Source organism: Lolium perenne, chromosome 3 (assembly GCF_019359855.2).
Source record: "Lolium perenne isolate Kyuss_39 chromosome 3, Kyuss_2.0, whole genome shotgun sequence".
Taxonomy (NCBI): domain Eukaryota; kingdom Viridiplantae; phylum Streptophyta; class Magnoliopsida; order Poales; family Poaceae; genus Lolium; species Lolium perenne.
Window position 1 is genome coordinate 156,801,620 of NC_067246.2, and position 22,840 is coordinate 156,824,459.

A 22,840-nucleotide genomic window follows, 5' to 3' on the forward strand; every position below is an offset into this window, starting at 1 on the left:
TGCCATTCATTTTTCCCAAACCAATTCTTGCTAACTCTTTGCACCATTTCAAAGTCAACATCAAGGTGAACAACTTTGGTGAAGATCACCATGCCAAAATCATCTGGGATCAAGAGCCATGCTCATCCAAAGTCCCAACTTTTTTAACCTATGCAACATTCCCCACTTAGCCAATTTTGCAAATTCTTGAATTCTAACAATTCCACCACCACCTCAAATCACCTCTGGTCAATTACAACTAATATCAACATTTACTTTTCAAACACATTCACCTTTTGAATTATTTCAAATTTGGACAATTTTGTAAATTCCAAAATTGGGCACTATTTGCAACTATTGCAAATAGTGATCTACCTAGCTCTAATCTACCCCAACCTATTCTAAATGGTCCCCTGGTTCCCTCTCTCACTAACACCAGCATAGGAACCCTAGGAGGAGAGGCTTAGCAAGCCATGGCATGGCCATGCCGGCCACATGCCACATGTCGAGCCACCCCTCTCCTCTTCCTTCTCCAGCCACGGCCACCATGTCCCAGAGCTCCACCTTGCTTCCCTAGCACCGCCTAGCATCGCCATTGTCGAGGAGGACGGCGACCGTCACCGGAATCCGCGCGCCCAGATCCTCCCAGGATGCCGTTGGCGTCGCACGTGCGCACGCCGCGGGCATCACTGGCCGCGCGTCGCGCCACCACCTCGAGCACGCCCTGGACCCCTTGCGAGCGCCTTGAGCACGCACTCGACACCGCGACGCCGTTGGACACGCTCTCGACCACGACCCGCACCCGCTGTCGCCGGAGAAGCCAACCCTGGTCCGCCGCGGACGCGACGGACATGGAAGAAACGCGACACCGCCAGGCCCTCCCCGACCAAGCTGTCGCCACCCAGAGGACCGTGGCGACGCCACGAACACACCTGCGCCCTCGCCTAGCTCGATAGCTCGCCGGAGCAGCCGCGCCCATGTCGCCCACCTCACTGCCCCGCAACCCTCTCTCCATTCTATAAATAGGAGGTTCCCTGGACCAAACCAACGACACCAGCTCACTCCCCACCTCTCACTGCTTAGCCACCACCCCTCCACTCACTCGATCGTCGCCGGAGCCGCCCCAATTTGAAGCTCGGAGCCGCCAGTACCTGGTGGACGCCGCCGTCGATTGGAGCCACCCCAGGACGAGCCGCCGGTACCAGTCGACTCGCCGTCGTCCACACCTTCATCGCGCACCTTGCCAACCCTAGCTGGAGCCACGGTGAGCTCTCCGACCCCCTACCTGAGCCACCGGCGAACTTCCCTCTCGCCGGGGATGACGATGAACTTGAGCCGTTCGATTGGATTCTAATCCAACGCTCCCCTTTAAAACATACCGATTCGGGTTGTAATAGTCGCTGACAGGCGGACCCCACCCTGTCAGGCAGCCCACGCGTCTGTGGACCGTGGTGGGCTGGACTGGGCCGTTTTATTTCGAATCTGGCCCAGTTTCGTTTCCCGCCGGCCTTTTAATTCAAACTGGATTTAATTAATTCAAATGAATTTCAATACTACTGCCACTTTGAAATTCAATAGTTTCAAATTGGCTAAACCAAATTTAGTGAATTTTATGTTGTTGGAAAGCTACTGAAATTCTCTACAACATGCCACTGGCCTCATGGCCAGATTCTTTGTAGAATTAATGTGATAAAAATAATAAGACAGGGACTTTTCCCTATTCAAATAATTCTTATAAATCAACCAAAATAGATATTAAGTTAATTCCAACTCTAATAGCTCACAACTGACTTACACTAATTGTTTATGCAATAAAATGGTGTGGTCACTTTGCATGATCATGCCATAGTTTAATTAATGGATGATATGGCTAGTTTAACTAGTTGATATTGTCCAAAACTATTAAAGTAAATTTTGTGAAGTCTTATACTTCATTTAAACTTGTCTCACATGAATTCATGGGATGTTTGGACCCCTGGTCCCAAACTCTCTTATATGAATTACTTGAGATTTAAATCAAATGTAGTGTTACTTAAATAGTATGAGGTGATCCACCTCATTTAAATCATTTTCCCAAATGATGATGATGAACATTGGACTTAGGTCAATATGAGTTCATACATGATTGTTTGAGAAATTAAATCTTAAGAAGATTTCAATGAGAGGAAATTATTTCTCAAGAACCCTATGGAAACTATCTTTTACATATGAAATACAAAGAAGTGAATTCTATTTAAACCCCACAACCCATGCACCCTAGTTAATTTATTTTGTGTGCATAGACTAGTTTGTGTGGTATATGTGATGTATGGAATAGCCATTGAACTAGTGAGTAATTATACTCGTATTCAAATTTAGACGGTAGCACCGGAGAGTACGCCGAAGAAGAAGGTTGCTACCAAGAGGAGGAGGAGGAACAGTTTGAGAACTACCAAGGCAAGCTAATATTCTTGCAAAGTGCAAAGCCCCTTGGGGCAAGGCACCATGTTTCTTATCTTTTCTTATATGAACCCATCCCAAGTTTTTACTTTACAAGTTGTTACTTGTTTTCTAAATGAGTACTTTTATAGTTAACTTTGGTCAAAGTACAAGTTGACTACTAGAGTAGTGAGTTAGTCTCTCCAAGCAAAGCAAGATAGCACCCCTCATGATTTAGAGCTAGTGCTAAGGAAATAAAACTTGACTACTCTAGATGGGAACAATGTGATTTTGAGATGAATTTGAAACCTTGGAATGATGATGCATTCCATTGAATGATTTTTGAAGGTGAATATGAACAAGAGAAGATGGTGATTTTTGATAAACAATGATGTTGGTTTGAATGCGATACCTTTCCAATTCTTAAGTACCCCCACAATACCTAATTATGGGTAGGGCTTAACTGGAAGTTTATGCGTCTTAGTATGGGTTCCCTCTGAACACACGTCATAGGGGTTACGCTTGAGGCTGCCTCCGTTGTTGAGAAATGATGTGAAATTGAGGTGAATCGTACGGCCAAGCCCCGTGCAGTTCCCAGGTTGACAGTTGGTCTTCACTGGGAGGCCAAGCTCATGGGGAGAGGTGCTCATACTAGGATTCGTAAGTGAAAGGTTATGGTTGATGATCCGCGTACTGTGTTACGATGATTCGGGGTAATCCCGACGGATGAAATCAAATGTTGTGGCACAAGTGTGCAACCTCTGCAGAGTGTAAACCTATTCGAATAGTCGCGTCCACGGTTACGGACGGTTGGAAAGGCCATACAGTTTCCGATGTCATATCTTTGAAAATGATGTTGAAAAGGATGATGGTGAAATGACTTGTGGTGAATTGAATTGAAATCACCACTTGAATGGTGGGAATGACACTAATGTTCCCACTTGAGTTAGTTAGCACTTGAATAAGCTTTTCTCAAATATTGTGAACTAAAACTAGCTTTATGCAAATAAACTAGAGCTTAGCAAACCATACTAGAATGTCTAGCACTTACATTAGTATTAGTTTGCGAGTACTCAACGTACTCACGGCTTTGTCCCTGGCTATTCAAATGGCCAGAGTATGAAGATGACCAAATAGATGACCAGCAGGACGCCTATGACAACTAAGCGCCTTCCGACGTCAAGCGTTGGCCTGTGGACTAGAGAGTCCTTGTATCTTACGCTTCCGCTATGTTGAACTATGAACTTGTGTTTGTTCGTTGATCAATAGATCAACTATTCGTGTAATATGGATCATGTGATTCCAATTTGTAAGACTTATGGTTTGTAATGAATGATGACTGTGATACTTAACTATTATGCCTCGCAACAACAATATTCCTGGGATTGCGATGTATGACATAATAGGCATTCGGACTTAAAAATCCGGGTGTTGACAGGTACTCCTGGCATGTCAGCTGGACACCATGCGAAGATTTCCCAACGCTCACGGAGGAACTCGACGAGCGTGCTTTCCTATGCGAGATCCATGTTTGTTGCGATGGTCGTCGTCTTCTTAGGATCTGTCAGGTGGATCTGTACTTCCTTTGAGTTTTTGGTGGTATCAAAGGTTGGCTCCTTCAGTGGTCTCCCTCCATCAGGCAACACATCATAATCAGTTGTTAGCCTTGACGCCATATATTCTGCTTGCATCCCGAAGGTTTCTGACAGCTGATGAAAATCCTTGTCGCACTTATCAGCTAGCGCGAAACTGCCTTTTACTGTGATTGGGCCCTTGGGTCCAGGGAGTCTCCACAGCAAATATGTGTAGTGTGGTACTGCCATAAACCTGGCATAAGCGGGTCGTCCTAACAAAGCATGATACTGTGACGGGAAATCCACGACTTCGAACTCTAGCTTCTCTCTTCTATAACTTTCTCGGGTCACAAACTGAACGTCGAGATTGATCTTTCCCAATGGGTAACTTGGCTTATCCGGTGTGATACCATGAAAACGCGTATCGGTTGGTATTAGATTTGCCAATGATATGTTCATCTTCCTCAATGTGTCTGCATACATGAGGTTTAAACTCCTGCCTCCATCTATGAACACTCGTGAAACGTCAAATCCTGCGATCACCGCTGGTAGGATCAAGGCAGATTGCCCTGGTCGTGGAACTTGCTGCGGGTGGTCCGCTATGGTGAAACCGATGTCCTGCCCCGACCAATTCAGGTACTCGATTGTTGGTGGAGGCATCTTCTCTGCCATAAAGACTTGTCGCGAAATCACTTTCTGAGCTCTATTAGAGGGCATGCCCTTCTGAATCATCGAAACCGCACCATTGGTGTCGACATAAGGACCATTGCTTAGAGGTGCCACCAATTTCAACTAGTGTCGATTTTTGTCCGTAATTGCGGGTGGAGGTGGAAGGTGGATCTCACTCCTTGGCCCCAGGGGGTTCCTGTTTACTGCCTGCGCCTTGGTATGCCCTGCATATCTATGTAGTGCTAGGAAAGTGATACGTCCATTTTGCATCACTATTTTATATCATAATTTACTGTTATTCACTGATATATTTCATATTTAGAGGTGATACTTATGTTATTTCATCTATTTTGCATGTTTCATGATTGTTGGAGAATCGCGCACCGGAGTCGGGATTCTGCTGGAAAAAGCACCGTCAGAATGAAATATTTCGGAAGATCAACAATTGACGGAAATTACACTGAAAATCCTATTTTTCCAGAAGATGAAGCTAGCCAAAAGGAGGAGCCGAGGAGGGCCGCCATGGGCCCCCCCATAGGCCGGCGCGGGCCCAGGCCTGACCGCGCCGCCTTGTGGGGAGGGGGCCCACAGCCCCCTCTAGCCTCCTCTCCTTCGTGTACTTCTTCGTCCCGAAAACCTAAGCTCCAGGGGGATAGTCGCGAAGAGTCACAGCCGCCTCTGCGGGGCAGAAAACACCAGTGAGAAAAGAGCTCTCCGGCAGGCTGAAATCTGCCGGGGAAATTCCCTCCCGGAGGGGCAAATCGACGCCATTGTCACCGTCATCGAGCTGGACATCATTGGAATCATCATCACCATCATCTCCATCATCATCACCACCATCTCCACCGCTGCACCTCGTCACCGCTGTAACAATTAGGGTTGAATCTTGATTGTTTGATAGGGAAACTCCGCCGGTATTGATTTCTACTTGTTATTGATGCTATTGAGTGAAACCATTGAACCAAGGTTTATGTTCAGATTGTTATTCATCATCATATCACCTCTGATCATGTTCCATATGATGTCTCATGAGTAGTTCGTTTAGTTCTCGAGGACATGGGTGAAGTCTAAATGTTAGTAGTGAATTATGTTGGATAATATTCAATGGTTTGATATTTAAGTTGTGGTGTTATTCTTCTAGTGGTGTCATGTGAACGTTGACTACATGATACTTCACCTTTATGGGCCTAGGGGAATACATCTTGTATTCGTTTGCCAATTGCGGGGTTGCCGGAGTGACAGAAACCTGAACCCCCGCTGGTATATCGATGCAGGAGAGATAGCAGGATCTCAGAGTTTAAGGCTGTGGTTAGATTTATCTTAATTACTTTCTTGTAGTTGCGGATGCTTGCAAGGGGTATAATCACAAGTATGTATTAGTCCTAGGAAGGGCGGTGCATTAGCATAGGTTCACCCACACAACACTTATCAAAACAATGAAGATTAATCAGCTATATGAAGCAAAAGCACTAGACTAAATTCCCGTGTGTCCTCAAGAACGTTTGGTCATTATAAGTAAACAAACCGGCTTGTCCTTTGTGCTAAAAAGGATTGGGCCACTCACTGCAATTATTTCTCTCGCATTTTACTTACTCGTACTTTATTTATCTGCTACATCAAAACCCCCCTGAATACTTGTCTGTGAGCATTTACAGTGAATCCGTCATCGAAACTGCTTGTCAACACCTTCTGCTCCTCGTTGGGTTCGATACTCTTATTTATCAAAAGTACTACGATACACCCCCTATACTTGTGGGTCATCAAGACTATTTTCTGGCGCCGTTGCCGGGGATTGAAGCGCTATTGGTAAGTGGAATTGGTAAGGGAAACTTTTACTGTTCGTGCTAATTTTATTTCTGCCTGCTGCTATAATTCATTATGGAGAGATCCTCTCTTGAATTTTTGTTTGGAAAATCTAATACTACTGCAAAGGTAGTGGATGAGGCGCCAGGTGAGAAAGAGGTTCCATACAAAATACCTATGAAAATTATTGAACGTGTTGTGGATAACCGCTATGAAGGGGATGGAACTGTCCATCCTGGAGATCATTTATTGTTCTTACATGAATTATGCGGTTTATTCAAGTGTGCAGGTATTGCTATGGATGAAGTTAGGAAGAAACTATTCTCTATATCGATGTCTGGTAAAGCGGCGCATTGGTATAAATTACTGAAGAATGGGGATTCTCTTGATTGGAATGATATTGTGCCTCTATTTTATTCTAAATTCTATCCTCCAAGTGAAATTCACAAAGACCGGAATCGCATATATAATTTCTGGCCTCATGATGGAGAGAGTATTGCCCAAGCATGGGGGAGATTGAAGTCTTTAATGCTCAAATGCCCCATTCATGAGCTTCCTGGTAATATTATCATTGATAATTTCTATGCAAGACTTTCTTTTCAAGATAAGACCTTGCTGGATACTTCTTGTTCTGGATCATTTACATGCAACAAATAAGAGTTTAAGAGGGACCTTCTTGATCGGATTCAGGAGAATACTGAAGGATGGGAGAACGGCAAAGATAGAGAGTCAGGTATAAACTATGATTATAAATGCATTGAAGTTTTTATGGATACTGATAAATTTCGTAATATGAGTGCTACTTATGGTCTTGATTCTCAAGTTGTTGCAAATCTTTATAAAGATTTTGTCTCTCATTTTGAATTGCCTAGGAAGAATTTTGATAAGTATCATGAACCGTATAAAGATAAAATTGATTTATCTATAAATAAATGTGTTGTAATTGAAACTGTTGATCATGTTCTTCCTGAAGCTTATATTGAAAAAACTCCTTTCCCTGCTAAAATGAAGGAGTATTCTGTTATAACTAGTGTGGTTAATAAAAGTGCAAAGAAACCTATAGAACCTGAAGAGCAAATAAAGGTTGAACCTGCTATTGCAATAGTTAAAGATCTTGTGACTGAAAATGTGCAAGATGGTCATATTATTTTCTGTGAAGATGCTTCTAATATTTTTTCGCATCCTAATAAGTCTAGGAAAACCAGTGTTCCTATGCTCTCTGTTAGAATTGGTGATCATTGCTATTATGGTTTATGCGACATTGGTGCAAGTATTAGTGCTATTCCTTATGAGCTTTACACGGAGATCATGCATGAAATGTGTTCTTGTGAACTTGAAGATATTGATGTAGTTATTCGGCTAGCTAATAGAGAAACTATCTCTCCTATTGGAATTGTTCGAGATGTGGAAGTTCTATGTGGTAAGATTAAATATCCTGCTGACTTTTTGGTACTTGGTTTTGCTGCTAGTAAGTCTTGTCCTATTATTTTTGGTAGACCTTTTCTAAATACTTGTAGAGCTGTTATAGATTGCAAGAAAGACAAAATTGTGACTAAATTTGCTGGTGAATCTTATGAGTTTAATTTCTCTAAATTTGCCAAAACTCCTTATAAAGCTGATTTGCCTAATAATAATTTTAGAGTTGAACAGTGTGCATCTATTGCTCTTGCTCCTAGTAATCCTTTCCAGGAACATTTGGAGAATAGTGAGAGTGAAGTCTTTAGGGAAGAAAGAAATGAGCTTGATGAAATTTTCCTTCGTCAACCTATTCTTAAACATGACTTGTCGGTTGAAGATCTAGGTACAACACCACCACCAAAGGAAGATCCTGTTTTTGATTTAAAACCATTGCCTGATAATCTTAAATATGCTCATATTGATGATAAAAGAATATATCATGTTATTATTAGTTCTAAGATTTCAGAGTTCGAGGAAGAAAGGTTATTGGAAATATTGAAGAAACACTGAGGAGCTATTGGCTACACTCTTGATGACTTGAAGGGGATTTCTCCCCCTATTTGCAAACATGCCATTAATATGGAAGATGATGCAAAGCCTGTTGTTGAACATCAGCATCGTCTAATTCCTAAGATGAAGGATGTGGTAAGAAATGAGGTATTAAAACTTCTTGAAGCTGGTATTATATATCCTATTGCTGATAGTAGATGGGTTAGTCATGTGCATTGTGTTCCTAAGAAAGGAGGAATGACTGTTGTACCTAATGATAATGATGAGCTCATCCCTCAAAGAGTAGTTGTAGGGTATAGAATGTGCATTGATTATTGAAAAGTTAATAAAGTTACTAAGAAAGATCATTACCCTTTACCTTTTATTGATCAAATGTTAGAAAGGTTGTCTAAAAATACTCATTTTTGCTTTCTTGATGGTTATTCTGGGTTTTAACAAATTGTTGTTAAAACTAAAGACCAAGAGAAAACCACCTTCACTTGTCCCTATGGAACTTATGCTTATAGACGTATGCCTTTTGGTTTATGTAATGTTCCTGCTACTTTTCAAAGATGCATGTCTGCTATTTTTCATGGCTTTTGTGAGAATATTGTAGAGGTATTCATGGATGATTTTTCTGTCTATGGGAATTCCTTCGATAATTGCTTGTGAAACCTTGATAAAGTTTTGCAGAGGTGTGAAGAAATTAACCTTGTTCTTAATTGAGAGAAATGCCACTTTATGGTTAATGAAGGAATTGTATTGGGACATAAAATTTCCGAGAGAGGTATTGAAGTTGATAGAGCTAAAGTTGAAGCAATTGAGAAGATGCCCTATCCTAGGGATGTTAAAGGTATTCGTAGTGTTCTTGGTCATGCTGGGTTTTATAGGAGATTTATTAAAGATTTCTCCAAGATTCAAAACCTCTTACTAATCTTCTTCAAAAAGATGTACTTTTTGTTTTTGATGATGATTGTAAGGAAGCTTTTGAAACTCTAAAGAAAGCCTTAACAACTGCTCCTATAGTTGAACCTCCTGATTGGAACTTACCTTTTGAAATCATGTGTGATGCTAGTGATTTTGCTGTAGGCGCTGTTCTTGGACAGCGAGTAGATAAAAAATTGAATGTTATTCATTATGCTAGTAAAACTCTTGATGCTGCTCAAAGAAATTATGCTACAACCGAAAAGGAATTGTTAGCTGTAGTCTTTGCTTGTGACAAGTTTAGATATTATATTGTTGATTCAAAAGTTACAATCCATACTGATCATGCTACAATTAGATATCTTATGCAAAAGAAAGATGCTAAGCCAAGGCTTATTAGATGGGTGCTTCTGTTGCAAGAATTTGATTTGCATATTATAGATCGGAAAGGTGCTGATAATCCTGTTGCTGATAATTTGTCTAGATTGGAAAATATTGCTTATGATCCTGCTCTCAAGTTAATGATAGTTTTCCAAATGAACAATTGGCTGTAATAAAGGTGAGCTCGCGAGACAGTCCTTGGTATGCTGATTATGCTAACTTTATTGTTTCCAAGTACTTGCCTCCAACCTTTTCAGCTCAGCAAAGGAGGAAATTCTTTTATGACTTGAGGCATTATTTTTGGGATGACCCACACTTATATAAAGAAGGAGTGGATGGTATTCTGCGAAGCTGTGTTCCCGAATATGAACAACAAGAGATATTGAGTAAGTGTCATGGTAGTGCTTATGGAGGACATCACGCCGGAGATAGAACCGCGCAAAAGGTTCTATAATCAGGTTTTTATTGGCCAACTCTGTTCAAAGATGCAAGAAAGTTTATTTTATCTTGTGATGAATGTCAAAGGGTTGGTAATATCTCCAGACGCAATGAAATGCCTATGAATTATACTCTTGTTATTGAACCATTCGATTGTTGGGGATTCGACTTCATGGGTCCTTTCCCTTCTTCAGAAGGTAACACTCATATACTTGTTGCCGTTGATTATGTTACTAAATGGGTGGAAGCCATACCCACAAAAAGTGCTGATGGTGAGACCTCTTTAAGAATGCTTTTAGATATTATTTTTCCTAGATTTGGAGTTCCTAGATATCTTATGACTGATGGAGGTTCTCATTTTATTCATGGTGGTTTTAGAAAAAGTCTTGCTAAATATGGTATTAATCATAGAATTGCTTCCTGATACGTCTCCGATGTATCGATAATTTCTTATGTTCCATGCCACATTATTGATGATATCTACATGTTTTATGCATACTTTATGTCATATTTATGCATTTTCTGGAACTAACCTATTAACAAGATGCCGAAGAGCCGATTCTTTGTTTTTCTGCTGTTTTTGGTTTCAGAAATCCGAGTAAGGAAATATTCTCGGAATTGGATGAAATCAACGCCCAGGGGCCTATTTTTACACGAAGCTTCCAGAAGACCGAAGAGTCAACGAAGTGGGGCCACGAGGCGGCCAGAGGGTAGGGCGGCGCGGCCCAAGCCCTGGCCGCGCCGACCTGTCTCCTGGGCCCCTCGTGACGCCCCCTGACCTGCCCTTCCGCCTACAAATAGCCTTCGTCGCGAAACCCCCAGTACCGAGAGCCACGATACGGAAAACCTTCCAGAGACGCCACCGCCGCCAATCCCATCTCGGGGGATTCAGGAGATCGCCTCCGGCACCCTGCCGGAGAGGGGATTCATCTCCCGGAGGACTCTACGCCACCATGGTCGCCTCCGAAGTGATGTGTGAGTAGTCTACCCCTGGACTATGGGTCCATTGCAGTAGCTAGATGGTTGTCTTCTCCTCATTGTGCTTAATTGTCGGGTCTTGTGAGCTACCGAACATGATCAAGATCATCTATCTGTAATGCTATATGTTGTGTTTGTTGGGATCCGATGAATAGAGAATACCATGTTATGTTGATTATCAATTTATATCTATGTGTTGTTTATGATCTTGCATGCTCTCCGTTATTAGTAGAGGCTCTAGCCAAGTTTTTGCTAGTAACTCCAAGAGGGAGTATTTATGCTCGATAGTGGGTTCATGTCTCCGTGAATCTGGGAGTGTGAAACCTCTAAGGTTATGGATGTGCTGTTGCCACTAGGGATAAAACATTGATGCTATGTCCGAGGATGTAGTTATTGATTACATTACGCGCAATACTTAATGCAATTGTCTGTTGTTAGGAACTTAATACTGGAAGGGGTTCGGATGATAACCTGAAGGTGGACTTTTTAGGCATAGATGCATGCTGGATAGCGGTCTATGTACTTTGTCGTAATGCCCAATTAAATCTCACTATACTCATCATAATATGTATGTGCATGGTCATGCCCTCTCTATTTGTCAATTGCCCAACTGTAATTTGTTCACCCAACATGCTATTTATCTTATGGGAGAGACACCTCTAGTGAACTGTAGACCCCGGTCCATTCTCTACATCTGAAATACAATCTACTGCAATACTTGTTCTACTGTTCTCTGCAAACAATCATCATCCACACTATACATCTAATCCTTTGTTACAGCAAGCCGGTGAGATTGACAACCTCGCTGTTTCGTTGGGGCAAAGTACTTGGTTTGTGTTGTGCAGGTTCCACGTTGGCGCCGGTATCCCTGGTGTTGCGCCGCACTACATCTCGCCGCCATCAACCTTCAACGTGCTTCTTGGGTCCTACTGGTTCGATAAACCTTGGTTTCATACTGAGGGAAAACTTGCCGCTGTACGCATCACACCTTCCTCTTGGGGTTCCCAACGGACGCGTGCTGTACGCGTATCAAGCTCTTTTTCTGGCGCCGTTGCCGGGGAGATCAAGACACGCTGCAAGGGGAATCTCCACATCGCAATCTCTTTACTTTGTTTTTGTCTTGCTTTATTTTATTTACTACTTTGTTTGCTGCACTAAATCAAAATACAAAAAAATTAGTTGCTAGTTTTACTTTATTTTACCGTCTTGTTTGCGCTCTATATCAAAAACACAAAAAAATTAGTTACTTGCATTTACTTTACTTATTTCATTATGTTTCCTTTTAATTTTACCGTAAAATACATGCCGGTAGGACGTGGGTCTATAATTGGTAGAAATAATATAGAAGAATTTTTCAATCATGTTAGTACTGTTGAAGATTTTGAAGATAGACACTTGGTAGAAATTGCTCCTACTTATGAAATTGCTGCTGCTGCTTTAGTTCGCATGTTGGAAACTAAATTTGTTAATCTCAATTCTATAATCCAACACATGTTTCTTACACTCGGTGATATGGAAGAAGGGGAAAAGAAAGATTTTGTTTTAGAAACCCTTCTTAGAGAATTTGGTGGTATAGCAAGAGAGGCTAGAAAGGTCTTTATTAAATATAAGATGCTTGGTTCTTATACCAATTTTGTTAGTCTCCTTGAAAAGATGGACATGGAGAGAGTAAGGTACACTAATAATATTAATGATGGTGGGGAGATCAAAGCACCAATACCATGTAAGCTCCTAGCGATGAATGACGCACTAGAAAATAACTATGCTTGGCTTGTTCCTGAGAATTTGTTTGATGAGAGTAGCAAGCCCAAGAATAATGAAAAGGGAGCCGCTAAAACTTATGTATCCAATATACTATGCATGGTTGAGAAAACTCCAAACCCCGCTGTAGATGCACCATCCTTCGATAACACTTGATACACACTTTCTGCGCCTAGCTGAAAGGCGTTAAAGAAAAGCGCTTATGGGAGACAACCCATGTTTTTTTTACTACATTATTTTTTTTTATATTTGTGTCTTGGAAGTTGTTTACTACTGTAGCAACCTCTCCTTATCTTAGTTTAGTGTTTTGTTGTGCCAAGTAAAGTCATTGATAGTAAGGTTCATACTAGATTTGGATTACTGCACAGAAATAGATATCTTTGCTGTCACGAATCTGGTCCTAATTCTCTGTAGGTAACTCAGAAAATTAAGCCAATTTACGTGAGTGATCCTCAGATATGTACGCAACTTTCATTCAATTTGAGCATTTTCATTTGAGCAAGTCTGGTGCCTCAATAAAATTCGTCTTTACGAACTGTTCTGTTTTGACAGATTCTGCCTTTTATTTCGCATTGCCTGTTTTGTTATGTTCGATGGATATTTCGATTCCATTGACTTTCAGTGTCGTGGATGTAGCCACGGCAGATGCTACAGGGGGTAGCACTTCATTGATGCGAGGGGAAGGGAACATTGCCATCTACGGGTCGAGGTGCAAGAGACGCAAGGGTTTTACCCAGGTTCAGCCCCTCCGGAGAGTAAAAGGCCTACGTCCTGCTAGATCTCTATTGCTCAGTGGAGAATTACAATGGGGGGGCTCCGTCGGCGGCTACGCCGAGAGCTTACAGGGGGAGATTGGATCTCGAGTAAGGTGTCCCCTAGGGCCTAAGCTCGGGGGTTTATATAAGCACCCCCGGCCTAGGGTTACATGGAGATAACTCCGAATCATATCAGTTGCTACTAACCCGGGATCCGCTATCCCTCTCGCAAGTAATCTTCTTGCCCAGCCGTGTGGACCTCCTCCTTGGGATCACGGCCCAGTCGCCTTAGGGCCCAGTCGCTTAGGCGACTGGCGATCCACCAAGCCTCTATCTTCATGGCGACTGGGACTGGCGACCCACCCCCTATGGGCATATCCCCATCAGTAGTCCCCAAGCGCGGTGGTGATGAAGCGCGGATCTGGAACAAGTCTTGGAGAGGCGCGGTGATGGATCAAGATGAGTCGCCGCCGGGCTTCCAAAGATAAAGTCGCGGGTGCGGTGGCAGTCTCAGTCGCCATAACTTGATCAGTCAGTCGGCGTGTGACAGTCGGCTCTAGCCAGTCGACGTTTGCCAGTCGACGCGTAGTCACCATAGAGACACGTGGAGAGGCCAACGGCTAGATTTCACGTTGACCGAGGCGCACACCGTCTGCATGTTGTTGACCGTTGGGCTCGACGTGACCGCTAACGGCTAGTTTAACGGCTATTCAGCCGGTGACGGCGCAGATCTCGACCGTTGATTGCGGGGCGGCGATTCCGGGACAATTCAACGAACAGATCTCATCCTCAATCTGAGCGAGTGCGGGCGGTATAAAGGGTCGCCCCTAGGATTAGGGTTCAACACTCCTCCGCATTCATCCCCCATCTTCTCTTCATCTCATCTTCATTCCACACTCCACACGCATCCATGGCGGCGAAGGGGTGGGGCAAGTCGAAGGTCACGCGGGAGTCTCTCCTCCCGTACGTCGCCTCCGGAGTCATCCCGGAGTTCAACCGGGAGCGATGGCGGGTTCCGCCGGCGAACGAGACGGAGCCCCTCCCACGGCCTGGGGAGTTCGTGATCTTCATGAGCTTCCTCGATCGCGGGTTCGCTCTCCCCACCTCCGATTTCCTCCGGCAGTTGCTGGCCTTCTACAGCATCAAGGTTTCGACCTCGGGCCGCACAGCGTCCAGCAGATTTCTCTGTTCGTGGCGCTGTGCGAATGCTACTTGGGCTGTCCGCCCTACTTCCCGCTGTGGGTGTCCATCTTCCACGGGCGGGCGACTCGGGCCAGCAAGAACAGCGAAGCACTCACCCCGAACGGGGGGATCACCTTCCAGGTGAAGTCCGGGGAAAGCTTCATCGACATGGCGCTCCCCAAGAAGGCGCGATCGGCTGTGGCGTCGTTTCTGGTTCTACGCCAAGGAGTACACTCCCCGGGCGAGGTATGCATTCCCCAATACAGTCCCGAGCCGAGCGTCCCGCGGCGCCTCAATGTCCGGTCGGCCGCGCGAGCAGGAGAAGGTGGTGAAGGATATGCGCCAAGCGATCCAGGCGCTAAAGATGACGGCCTGACGGCGGTCGACATGTACAACTGTTGGCTTGGCCGGCGGCTGATCCCCCTGCGGTGCCGAGCTCACCCCATGTGGGAGTACCGGGGACAGAACGACCGCACCCGGTCGACGGCGACCGAGTGGGACGAGGGCGAGTACCGGAAGGCGCTCGCTAAGATCACCACTGCCACCTTTACTTCCTTCGAGGACGGCTTGCAGCCCTACACCGAAGACACCCCAGCGCCTCAGGTAATGCTTCGCATGGCGACTTCGCACGGCTTAGCCGCGCTTCTTCCTTTACGACTTGTTCCTTTGATTCGATTGCAGCGTTGGCGGAAGATCGCGGACCACCTCCCTCCTCTCGCCGGAAAGGAACCACCGGAGATGACCGAAGGCGAGGAGGAAGAGGTCGACGAGGAGGAGGAGCGCACCGAGTCGGACTCGGAGGCGCGGGACTTCATCAGACTCCCGCGCGGGTCGAAGAGGGGTGTCGAGTCCTCGTCCCGGGCGCGGCCGAAGAGGAGGCGACCTCCCGTCCGGAGGACAAGGCGGAGCCCTCCAAGGAAGGGGCCGAGCCGCTATCGAAGCGATCGCGCCCCACTCTCTGGAAGGGTCCATGAGGCTTCAGCGTCCCTTGAAGGACGCGATCGATGCGGGAGCTCGGGCCGGTCCGGGCGTAAAAGCGATTCCCACGGTGAAGTAAGTATTTCTTGTCGAATTTATCCTTCCTGCGACTGGACTGAGTGTCGACTCACCTCGCCTCTCTGTAGGTCCAAGAAGAAGACCTTGGCGAAGCCGCCCGCGGCCGGGGTGGCGGCCACGAGGGCGGCCGAGGCAAAGAAGAAAGCCGCGGAGAGGAAGGCGGCGCCGTCCGACCTTGGGGGTGCGGGGTCGGCTCCAGAAGAGCCCGCCGCCGGGAGTCAAGCGGAGAAGGAGAGCACTAGCCACGTCGAGCCCACCGCCAACGTTTTTCCTCTACCCAGCATGGCTCGCGGGGGCATGGCGAGTGCGGCGACGGGTCCGGACGTTGCTCCGCCTGTGGTGGAGGAGGAGTCGACTGACATTGGATCGACCGAGGGGCAGAAGGCACCCGAAGTTGAAGAGGACATCGTCGAGGAGGGCGGTCTGTCGGAGCCACTGAAAGAGCGCCGGTCCAAGGCCGCCAGGGACCGCGCCCCGCCCAGCGACACCGACACGCGGACGGGCGAGGTTCCGTCGACTGAGGCGGTGATGCGAGCGGACGGGGCGACCGAGTCGCGTCATCCGCCGCCGTCTTCATTGACCTTCACCGAGCTCCACACGGCGCTTGGCGAGGCGCATGTGGTAAGTGTCGCTGAACACGTGGCCTAGTCACCCCCGGTCCCGAGGGTCGACTTGGTGCGAAAGGGCGAGTCGAGTCTCCATTTGCTTTTTGTTTGTTGACCTTGGCATTTTTGTTTGGTTTCCGTAGGCGGAGATTAAGCGGCTGACCGCGCTTGTGGAGGAGGCGGCGCAGAAGAACCGGAAGCTGATTGCCCTGGGCAGTAAGTCATGCCCACTCGCCGTCCTCATTCAGTGTCACTGGCCCGGGCGTTCGTTCTCACCGTTTCCTTTTCTTGTAGCAGAGGCGCAGGCAAAGGCTCTTGCCGAGGCTCGGGAAGGGTTCGTCAAGGAGTCCTTCTACCGTGAAGCCGAGTTCCGGGCGCAGCAGGCCGAAGAGGCCCGGAAAAGGGCGAAAGCGGAGGTGGCGGAATTGACGAAGGTCCTGGAGCAGAAGGGCCGGGAGCTGGAGGACGTCATCACCGAATACAAGGTGAAGCTGGAGGCCGCGGCGATGCGCGGGACTCGCACGTGGGGCTGCCGCGTCTCTGCGGGAGGAGGTGGCGGCCTTGAAGCAGCAGCACGCCAAAGAACTTGCTGCGGAGAAGGAGGCGTCCGAGGGCATCGTCCTGGCGGTGCAGGCCGAGAAGACCAACTTCGAGGCTTTCGTCGGGGAGATGTCGCGGCAGATTCGTGGTAAGTTCTTGGTGTCGCAGTTCTTGTGTTATTTGCCGGGGGTTTGAGTATCTGAACACGGCGAGTCGGCCTCGGGGGTCAGTCCCCGAGCGTGGCGAGTTGGCCTCGGGGGCCAGTCCCTGAGCGTGGCGAGTCGGTCTCGGGGACCAGTCCCCGAGCGTGGCGAGTCGGCGTTGAAGGGGAAGTTCTCATTTTTCCCTTTTCCTTGTGTTGTTGACTGCAGGTACGTGCGACTTCGTGGAGACGGCGACTCCACGGGAATGCCTGTCGACCGCGACCGCGCGTATCATCGCTGCGCGGGGAGATACTTGCCGCGCTCCAGTGCACGAGCCCGCGGGAGGTGAGTCCGCGGGACCCGCCATCCGTCTGCAAGGCCGGGACCAACATTCCGGCTGTTGGGGCCTGGCTTCGTCGCACGTCCTGCCGCGTGGGCATTACCATGGCTCGAGCATGGTGCTGGCGCATTATTCTGAAGGGTTCGACGTGGAGGAGGTCACCGCTGGCTTCCCCTCGGAGACTGGGGAGTTCGATGTTGCCGAAGTGCTGCGGCTGATGGATGCGGTGCGCCCCTTCGCCGACCGAGTACTGGCGACCGCGGACTTGGAGACTCATATCCCCAGCCAAGCGGCTCCTGGTGACGCGGAGAAGGAGCCGGGCCCGGTGGACTACCCCGCGGAGCGCCTCTTCCATGCTGCTGCCGCCGGCTCGCTGTCTACATATCCGGTCGTGGTGTACACGCCGAAATTTCGTCACGGCGATGACGGCGTCGAGCCTGTCGTAGAGGGGGCTCCGGGGTCGTCCTCGTAGTTTCCTGAGTACCTGTGTAAGAAGTAGCTAGATTTCCCGCGAGCGGGTGTTAGTTGTAAATAGAATGATGACTTTTGCTTAAATGTGATTCGGTGGTTGCTTTTGCATTATTTGAGACGGCGATGCATTGGAGTTGGTTCCGACTATCCATGGCCTTCAGGTCAGTCGCCTTGCGACCCCAATGAAGGCTATCGACTTGACTGTTTTCCTTTTCGAGCTGGGCGTCCCCAGTCGCAGTACGTAGTCATTATAGTACGAATAGCAGCCTCATGGGTGGAGTAGTGGTGTGGTGTAGTTTGCGCTGTTCGGATGTAGCGCGCCACTCGTCGTGGCTCGGTGAGCCAGTCGCTAGGCGACTCCAAAGGGGATCATTGCGGGCGTATTTTCCTTGGCGAGCCGCGGGTCCGTTTTGCGGGGTCCCTAGTCGAAGTACTTAGCCGCGCAATTCGCCAACCTAAGGTAGAGGAGGGCATTGGTGTGCTTTATAACGTAGCACAAGGCGGTCGCCGAGGCCCGTGGGGCTGGCCGAGCGTGCGGCCCTGCTGTGGGTTCCAGTCGCCGTTTTCACCCGATGGCGTGAGAGATGGTGGGTGACCGGGCCTGGTGTTGCGCCTTCGGTCACGCCGCCATCCCGTGTTAGCCCGGCTACTTGGCCGATCGTGGACTTCTCTCTTCCAGCAGCGGCGACCGGAGGTCTCTCAGTTCCTAGTCGCTTGTCGCGGCGACTAAGCCGGTATGTCCCGGGATGAGAGATGACGATATTTGGCGGGTGAAGGGGAGGTAGTCGGAGCTTGAGATCAAAAAATGGTCGGCGATTTTTATTACCCTCTGAATTTTCGGATTACATTTTTCCCTTAGGTATAGAACCGCCGGAGGAGGTTGATGTTCCAGGGCGCTCCACCTCTTTAGTGAGCGGCTCGCCTTTGTCGTCCTTGCGGACGTCGATGAGGTAGTAGGAGTCGTTGCCGAGTACGCGGCTGACGGCGAATGGTCCTTCCCAGGGCGGGGACAGCTTGTGCATCCCTTTCTTGTCCTGGATTAGCCGGAGTACCAGATCGCCGACTTGGAAGGAGCGACTCCGAACGCGGCGACTGTGGTAGCGACGGAGGTCCTGCTGGTAAATGGCGGTTCTGGAGAGTGCGAGGTCTCTGGCCTCGTCGAGGAGATCGATGTCATCTTGGCGAGCTCGCTCGTTGTCTTCTTCGGCGTAATTGGCGACCCGAGGTGAGTCGTAGGCGATGTCCGTGGGCATGACGGCTTCGGCGCCATATACCAGGAAGAAAGGCGTGAAGCCGGTTGACCTGTTAGGCGTTGTGCGGATGCCCCATAGTGCGAAGAGAGCTCCTCTGCCCAGCAGCCGGCTGCGCGCTCTAGGGGCACGACCGGGCGTGGTTTGAGTCCGTGCGGGATGCTCTGGTTTGCCCTTTCTCGCTTGGCCGTTCGACTCGGGGTGGGCGATCGAGGCGAGATCGAGTCGGATGCCCTTTCTTCGCAAAAGTCAGCCATCTCCCCTTTGGCGAAGTTGGTGCCGTTGTCGGTTATGATACCGTGAGGGTAGCCGCACCGATAGATGAGCTCGCGTAGGAACTTTGTGGCCGTCTTCCCGTCGCACTTCTTTATGGGCTTTGCTTCTACCCATTTGGTGAACTTGTCCACCGCTACCAGGAGGTGAGTATATCCGCCGGGGCCGTTTTGAATTTTCCCACCATGTCCATGCCCCATACGGCGAAGGGCCAGGTGAGGGGGATGGTCTTCAATGCCGATCCTGGCATGTGCGATCGGCTTGCATGCTTTTGGCACCCGGCGCATGAACGGACAAGGGCGATTGCGTCTTCGTGGGCTGTTGGCCAGTAGAAGCCGTGACGAAAGGCCTTGGCGACGATTGACCGCGCGCCTGCGTGGTGGCCGCAGTCCCCTGCGTGGATGTCGCGCAGAATGTTGCGCCCTTCCGCCGTGGTGACGCATCGTTGGAACACTCCCGAGACACTGCGCTTGTATAGCTCATTGTTGATGATGGTGAAGGACTTGCATCTGCGCACGATGGCGCGTGCTTTGGTTTCATCCATCGGCAGTGCCTGGCTCTCGAGGTAGCTTATGTATGGCTCGGTCCAATCGGTCTGTCGACGGCGAGTGCGACTAAGGCGGAGTCGGGAGCAGGTGGCTCGGCAATGTCCAGCTCGCGCGGTGCGCGCACCGAGGGGTGGCTGAGGATGTCCAGGACGACGCCCGGAGGAGGTTGAAGTCGCTTGGACCCGATTCTGGCTAGCGCGTCGGCTTCTTCGTTCTTGCGCTGTCAACCCACTCGACGACGTGACCGGCGAAGCTAGCGCCCGGCTTGGTCGACGGCGCGTTTGTATGCGATCATGTTGGCGTACGTGGCGTCGCAGGTGCCGGAAGTTTGGCTGGCGACTAGGTTGGAATCGCCGAGGCAGCGCAGCCGTGTTGCGCCCATCTCTTTTGCGACTCGCATGCCGTGCAGGAGCGCCTCGTACTCGGCCATGTTGTTGGTGCATGGCTCGAATCTGAGTTGCAGGACGTACTTCACTGTGTCGCCCTTTGGTGATGTGAGGACGACTCCCGCGCCTGCTCCTTCGAGGTTTTTAGAACCGTCGAAGTGCAACGTCCAATGTTTGAGGTCCGCGGGGAGCTTGGCTGCTGGGCCTCTTCCCGCCGGCGAGGAAGTCGGCGAGTGCTTGAGATTTGATGGCGTGGCGTGACTCGTAGGTGATGTTGTGGACGCCGAGCTCGATCGCCCACTTGGCGATCCGGCCCGTTGCGTCGCGGTTGCGGATGATGTCGGCGAGTGGTGTTGAGGCGACTACCTTGATGGGGTGCTCGTGGAAGTAAGGGGCCGCCGCCGCAGGGCCCCGAGGACGGCGAACACCAGCTTCGGGGAGTGTGGATACCGTGGCCTGGAGTCGATTAAGGCTTCGCTGATGTAGTAGACCGGGCGTTGTACCAGTTGCTCCCTTCCTTCCTCCTTCCGTTCGACGACCATGATCGCACTTATAGCGCGGTTCGACGCGGCGACGTATAGGAGCATGGTTTCTTTTGGCAGCGGGGCCGCGAGGATAGGGGCATTCGAGAGGGCGTGCTGGAGTTCCTCTAGGGCCCGCTGCGCCTCGTCTGTCCACCGGAATGATTCCGACTTCTTGAGCAAGCGGTATAGTGGCATGGCCTTGTCTCCGAGCCGGGGTATGAAGCGATCGAGGGCGGCGACTCGACCGGCGAGTTTTTGCGCGTCGACTAGGCATGCTGGCTGCTTGGTGCGCATGACCGCCAGTGTCTTCTCCGGGTTAGGTTCGATGCCTCGCTTGGAGACGACGTAGCCTAGCAGCTGTCTGATGGAACCCCGAAGGTGCACTTCAAAGGGTTGAGCTTGATCTTGTACCGCCGTAAGTTGGCGAATGTTTCGGCGAGGTCGCTGACGAGGTCGGTCTGTCGAGTCGATTTGACCACCACATCGTCGATGTAGACATGCACGTTGCGGCCGATCTGGCTTTCTAAGCAGCTGTTCATGCACCGCTGGTACGTTGCTCCGGCGTTCTTGAGGCCGAAGGTCATGGACGTGTAGCAGTAGGCGCCTAGGGGTGTGATGAATGCAGTCTTCTCTTGGTCTTCCTTGGCCATCTTTATTTGATTGTACCCGGAGTATGCATCAAGGAAGCATAGCGACTCGGACCCGGCGACCGCGTCGATAATCTGGTCGATTCGCGGTAGGACGAATGGGTCCTTGGGGCACGCGCTGTTGAGGCTTGTGTAATCGATACACATTCGCCACGTCTTGTTCTTCTTTAGCACTAGGACTGGGTTTGCCAGCCATTTCGGGTGCTTGATTTCTATGATGAAGCCGGCAGCGAGCAGCCGGTTTACTTCTTCGGCGATTGCGCGTCGCCGTTCTTCTCCCACAGGGCGCATTGCCTGCCTAACGGGTCGCGCGGTGGGATCGACGTGTAATTTGTGCTCAGCAAGTTCTCTCGGGACACCTGGCATGTCAGATGGTTTCCATGCAAAGATATCTCGATTCTCACGGAGGAACTTGATGAGCGCGCTTTCCTATTGGGCGGACAGGCCCGTCCCAATGGTAACTTGCCTACTTGGATCGTTTTCTACAAGATCTACTTGGCGGGTGCCTGCTGCGGCCTTGAAGGTTGCTGCGGACGAGTCGAGCTCGGTTGGCTTCTCCAGGATGGCGGGGTCGTTGCGGTCGACTGGGTACTTGGCGAGCTCGGCGGAGTTGTCTTGTTCGTCGGCGATGACGGCGTCGGCGAGCTTGGCGCTGTCGTCCTCACATTCCAATGCCATCTCCGGGTCGCCATGGACGGTGATGACGCCTCGAGGCCCTGGCATCTTCATCATGTTGTACGCGTAGTGTGGGGTCGCCATGAAGCGGGCGAACGCTTGTCGGCCGAGTACGCAATGGTAAGAGCTTTTGAAGTTCACCACCTCGAACGTTATCCGCTCGGTACGGTAGTTCACGGGCGTGCCGAAGGTGACTGGCAGCGTCACCTTGCCGATCGGGAAGGCCTTCCGCCCGGGGACGATGCCGTGGAACGTGACCTTGGTGTTCTCAAGGCGTGAGTCCGGCAGGCCAAGCCGCTGGAAGGTGTCGTAGTACATGATGTTGATGGAGCTTCCCCGTCCATCGGGGTTTTTGGTAGCCGGTAGTCGGCGACCTTGGGCACGACGACTAGCGCCACTCGCCCGGGGTACTCGATGCGGGGGCGTGATCTTCGCGGCTCCGGTAATGCTTTGCTCGGACCAGTTGAGCCACCGGGGTACGTCGGAAAGTATGACTGCGTGTACCGCCACTGCCCTTGCGAGGACCTTCCTGTCCCGCTGTCGCCGACCCCGGTGAAGGTGTGGAGCGAGCCG

General features: G+C 49.4%; 1 protein-coding gene across 1 annotated transcript; it reads left to right on the plus strand.

Moving 5' to 3' along the window:
* Nucleotides 1-15,779: 15,779 nt before the first annotated feature.
* On the plus strand, nt 15,780-16,513 carry LOC127327148 (uncharacterized). The gene is made up of 2 exons (XM_071827378.1): nt 15,780-15,862; nt 15,934-16,513. The coding sequence occupies exons 1-2, from the start codon at nt 15,780-15,782 to the stop codon at nt 16,511-16,513; spliced, it is 663 nt and encodes a 220-aa protein (XP_071683479.1).
* The last annotated feature ends 6,327 nt before the right edge of the window (nt 16,514-22,840 follow it).

Coding starts and splice junctions, on each gene's coding strand:
- LOC127327148 (XM_071827378.1), top strand. CDS start 15,780: ATGAGGCTTCAGCGTCCCTTGAAGGACGCGATCGATGCGGGAGCTCGG. Junction 15,863..15,933: donor AAAGCGATTCCCACGGTGAA/GTAAGTATTTCT, acceptor GCCTCTCTGTAG/GTCCAAGAAGAAGACCTTGG.